This window comes from Sycon ciliatum, chromosome 1 (genome assembly GCF_964019385.1).
Source record: "Sycon ciliatum chromosome 1, ocSycCili1.1, whole genome shotgun sequence".
Lineage (NCBI taxonomy): Eukaryota > Metazoa > Porifera > Calcarea > Leucosolenida > Sycettidae > Sycon > Sycon ciliatum.
The window spans coordinates 31,766,608-31,771,534 of record NC_088643.1 but is presented as its reverse complement, the minus strand read 5'-3'; the positions used below and the strand labels follow the sequence as shown (position 1 = coordinate 31,771,534).

Genomic DNA, 4,927 nt, shown 5'->3' with positions numbered 1-4,927 from the left:
CATGCTACTTTACATTTTTTAATGCCAATCAATAGCTTTTGGGACCGTTTTTCGTTGAAAGACAATTTTGTGGTTCCAGATGAGTCCGATAGGTGCCCGGTAGACAGACGTGCTTGTATTAGGGACATGGGGTGATCTGGACCTGAGGAATTGTATTAGGGACATGGGGTGATCTGGACCTGAGCAATTTTACTCTACTAGTATACTATGATGATGATATATGTAAAATAATGTAAGCCTGATATATCAGGTTCGGCCTCATTTTCCTGCCCCGGGGAAAATCGCGGAAAAAATCGCAAAAAGGCGGGAAAAAAGGCGGCATAATATGGCGTAATCTGCGGTGAATTTGCGGTAAATATGCGGTGAATATTATTGATATGCGGCAAGTTTGCAGTTGATATGAGGCAATTTTCAGTGAGTAGTATGTAGTGAAATCAATCAGTTACAAGTCTGGTGTAAGCACTCGTCATATTTGAGTAAAAAGCCGCCACGATGAGACGTTGCTGACCGAACAGTGCACTGTGTGTACGTGTAGTGCAACAAAAAAGTTCAAAAAACGCGGGGAAAATCGCGGAAAACGCGGTCTTAAAAAATCGCAAAAAAACGCGGAAAAAACGCGGCCGCGGAATCCCCGGGGACAGATTTTCTCTGTGCTGCGCTGATGAGTCCACAAAGGACGAAACAGTTCTGTCTGCAGATTGAGTAAGCCTTGTTTGATAGATTAACATGTTGATCGGTTAAAGGGGAAGTATACCCTAAAATCAAATTTTCACCAGTTGTAGTCTTCGTGGTGCTGAGTCGAATGGTCTTGGTCCGAGGACGCTGAGACGCTCCCTTCCTCCTTTATTCCCAATCGAACTCGCGCACTTCCACCGAAACTGGGTGACTGCGCCCTACTAGATAGGGATTTGTATGGAAAAAGTCACTAAAAACGCCGTTTCGTTCTTATAAAAGCACGGATGACCGCGATTGGTCCATATGTTGTAGTCTTGTGGCCGCTGAGTCGACTGGTGTTGGTCCGAAAAGGCTGCGATGCAGCGTTCGGCCCTTATTCCCAATCGAATACGGTTGAGTGAGCGGTCACGTGCCTGCAGAGTACATTTTTCACATCAAGACTCAACTCAAAGGTTCAAAGTAGGGAGTCGTAAGAGGCTTTTACGACTCCCTGGTTCAAAGGTTCAACTCGAGTGACATAAACGGGCCCAAACAGGCTGTAAATGAGCACGTGACCGCTTACTCAACCGCGTTAGATTGGGAATAAGGGCCGAATGCTGCATCGCAGCCTTTTCGGACCAAAACCAGTCGACTCAGGGGCCAAAAGACTACAACATATGGACCAATCGCGGTCATCCGCGCTTTTATAAGAACGAAACGGCGTTTTTAGTGACTTTTCCATACAAATCCCTATCTAGTAGGACGCAGTCACCCAGTTTCGGTGGAAGTGCGCGAGTTCGATTGGGAATAAAGGAGAAAGGGAGCGTCTCAGCTTCCTCGGACCAAGACCATTCGACTCAGCACCCCGAAGACTACAACTGGTGAAAATTTGATTTTAGGGTATACTTCCCCTTTAACAGCATGTTATAAGGCGGAGGACGCACCGTGTTGAAAACAGTGCTTCTTACTACAACCATCATCAGTTGACAGAGCCCCGGTCTTGCGACCATTTGAAACGTACGGGGTCTAGTCTAGCCTCGGTTGGGACCTTCATTATGCATGGTTGTAGTCAGGAGCACTGTTTTCAACACAGTTCGTCCTCCGCCTATAGTACACTATGACTACTGTACTGGTAATTACATGCTGTGTGGGTTTGACAGCATGTAACAAGGTGGAGGACACAGTGTTGGGAAACAGTGTTGGGAAACAGTGTTGGGAAACAGTGTTGGGAAACAGTGACCGTTCTACAACCATCCACCTTGTTTCATGCTGTAAAAACAACAACATGTGCAAACTAAAACAAGGTTTATCTAATACGTAAAAAGGCGACGTGGAGACAATAGTATTTAAAATAATGCAATGAATAAAACTATGTGCACACATATCACAACCATACTATCCATAGTGACGAATAAAGTATTCCAGAACGTTTTCTTGTCACGAATTCCATTGATAATTGTCACAAGAAAACGTTCTGGAATACTTTATTCGTCACTATGGTTGTCATATGAGTGCACATATAGTTTTATTCATTGCTTTATCTAATACCATGGTAATTACATGTATATGGAAAAAGTTAGCAACAAAATAGTAATCCGCCCGACCCCATACTAGCAAGCGTACATAACCCCCCCCCCCCCAGAGTGTGCAACACCTGATCCAGCATAATCGGATCTTCTGATGTCATGCTTACACTCCACACCAGCGCAAGGCCGGTCTCGAGGCAGGACACCGTTGTTTTTGATCCGAGAGTACCCGCGACTCCCCGGGTTCCCCTCAGATGTGTACGGCATTTATGACGCAAAGATCCGATTACGCTCAACCAAGACCCTTTGCAGAGCTGGATCAGGCGTTGCACACTCTGGGGGGTTATGTACTCTTCATACTAGTGAGCCATAATCTTCGGTGATGTTACCATGGTTACCCGGGCAACACACTATTTTATTAATAATTTTATTAGTTGTTTGGCTCATTCATACAATTAATGAGCTCGTCAATGAGCACTGTCTTGTTATAATACCCACAGCTCGTGTGCGGAGGACAGACTTACTCATTAGTCATGCCCGAAGCGCTGGGACTCTTCGATTCCGAAATCGGTTTGGCTGCTTGCGCCATGCATCGTAGCTGCAGAGCTGCAAGTTGGCCTCTTTGAAGGCTGCGGAATGCGACGCTCATTTCTGAGGTAATAGCAGCGTATCGAACACGAAATCTACGAGCTGATTGGTGATGCCCCAATGCGAGGTTACCTGGATACTGTTATGGCATACGTCCTGAGCTAGCTCACTTGCTGCACATGTAATGACTATGTAGCCTGACTAGAATTATGAATAACTAGCATAATAATTGTTGTTGTGCAATGACTACTGCATGCACACGTGCGTACTCGGCTGCATGCTGACCTACACGTGCACCAGTGCAGCGCGCGAAAAGCCAGACGGGTACGGGTCCAGATCAAGTCGCGCGCATGCGCACGGCTGTTTTTTTGTGCGATTTCACGCTTATAAGTAACTTATATAATTATGGCCGCCGAAAGTCTCATAATTATTATAATTATGCAATATCGGGCTTCAATCAGGCGGTATTTTACGACTCCCTAGCCCTGGCTTCAATCAGGGAGTCGTAGTAAATTATTTTAATATTTTTACGACTCCCCGTCCGGGTACGTCCGGACGTCCCCGATCCCTAGCCTAGGCCCTGGCTTCAATAATGGCAAGAAAATTTGAATTTTCAAATCGTCAGAACACGAGTAGGCCATGGTTTCCCCTGGATTTTGGAGACTAGTCAGCCCGGACAGCCCGGGGAACACGCTGATCAGCTGCGTCTTGTTTCAAGCTTTCCGCTCGTACCAGGGAGTAGTAAAATACGTATTTTACTACTCCCTGGCTCGTACCATCGTACCAAGAGTACTGGTTCCTCTGCCGGACCTCCTCCATCCCGCCATCCCTGCTTGAACCGCTGGAACACGCAATCAGCGGTCGGCTCATCCCGGCCATCACGGGTCAGGCTCCACCTGGGACAACTGTTCGCTCCCTACTCTCTCTGCCTTGCCGGCTTGGGGGACTGGGTATGGCAGACCCTTGTTCAGTGGCTGAACAGTACACCTCCTCCCGAAGGATCACGGCTAGCCTCGTGTCTCGCCTGCTGGAGCAGGAGTCGTCTCTTGGCGACTCTCTGACTCAGCTCCGGACGGTCAAGGCGACGGTTCAGGCCGAGAAGCGGAGCGCGTTCAAGTCTATGGCTGACGCTCTTCGCTCGGATCACCGGGAGCTGGCCCCTGTTCTCGACCTGGCCTCAGAAAAGGGTGCATCCAGCTGGCTGACCTGCCGCCCCCTCAGCCGCCATGGTTTCACACTCAGCAAGGGAGATTTCCGGGATGGCCTGTGCCTCCGGTACGGCTGGACACCTCCTCGGCTCCCAAGCCTCTGCGTGTGCAGTAAGCCGCTGAATGTGAGTCACGCCCTGTCGTGCCCGTTTGGTGGCTTCCCGACGCTGCGACACAACGAGGTGAGGGACATCACCGCCAGAGCTCTAAGGCAGGTCGCTCACAACGTGACAGTGGAACCCCACCTCCAGCCCGTCACCGGAGAGGCCTTCCGCCATCGCACAGCTGTCACGGAGGAGCAAGCTCGGCTGGACGTTGCGGCTAGTGGTGTGTGGGGTGGCCGATTCGAGCGCATCTTTATTGATGTACGGGTGTTCAACCCTTTTGCGTCTTCGAATCGTGCCACCTCCCTCGCTGCTAGCTACAGACGCCATGAACAGGAAAAGCGCCGGAAGTACGAGGAGCGAGTACGTGAAGTTGAGCATGCCTCCTTCGTGCCCGTTGTGCTCTCTGCCTCTGGTGGCTATGGCAAGCATGCCAATGCTCTTTTCACGCGGATCGCCTCTCTCCTGGCTGAGAAGAGTAAGGAGCCATACGGGCAGGTTATCTCCTTGCTGCGCTGCCGCCTTGGGTTTGCCCTGGTGCGTTGTGGTGCTATGTGCCTGCGTGGCTCAAGGAGCATGTTTGCTCCTGCCATGCCTGAGTCCCCTGCTGTGCTAGTGGCGGCGGAGGCACGCATCCAGTGAACCTGCACAGTGCAGTGATCCTACTGAGTGACAGACTCTGTAAATACTGTATCTGATGATTCGTTTTATGTGTTGATTCTTCACAAAATGTGTTATTTTGCCCGTATAAGAGGCTCAGTGAAATTTAAAAAAAAAAAAAAAAGTTTGAAAAAAGAAAGAAAAAAAAAGAGTACTGGTTATGTACTCTTGATCGTACCTCTCCTCA

General features: G+C 49.1%; 1 protein-coding gene across 1 annotated transcript in view; it reads right to left on the bottom strand.

Annotated features, from left to right (window-relative positions):
- The window catches only part of LOC135823103 (uncharacterized), a 28,779-nt gene extending 25,770 nt beyond the window's left edge, over nucleotides 1-3,009 (bottom strand). The window contains exon 1 of the mRNA XM_065335940.1: nucleotides 2,705-3,009. Coding sequence (XP_065192012.1) covers nucleotides 2,705-2,829 — 125 coding nt within the window. The 5' untranslated portion in view covers nucleotides 2,830-3,009. The remainder of the gene's footprint in view (nucleotides 1-2,704) is intronic.
- Between the last annotated feature and the right edge of the window lie 1,918 nt (nucleotides 3,010-4,927).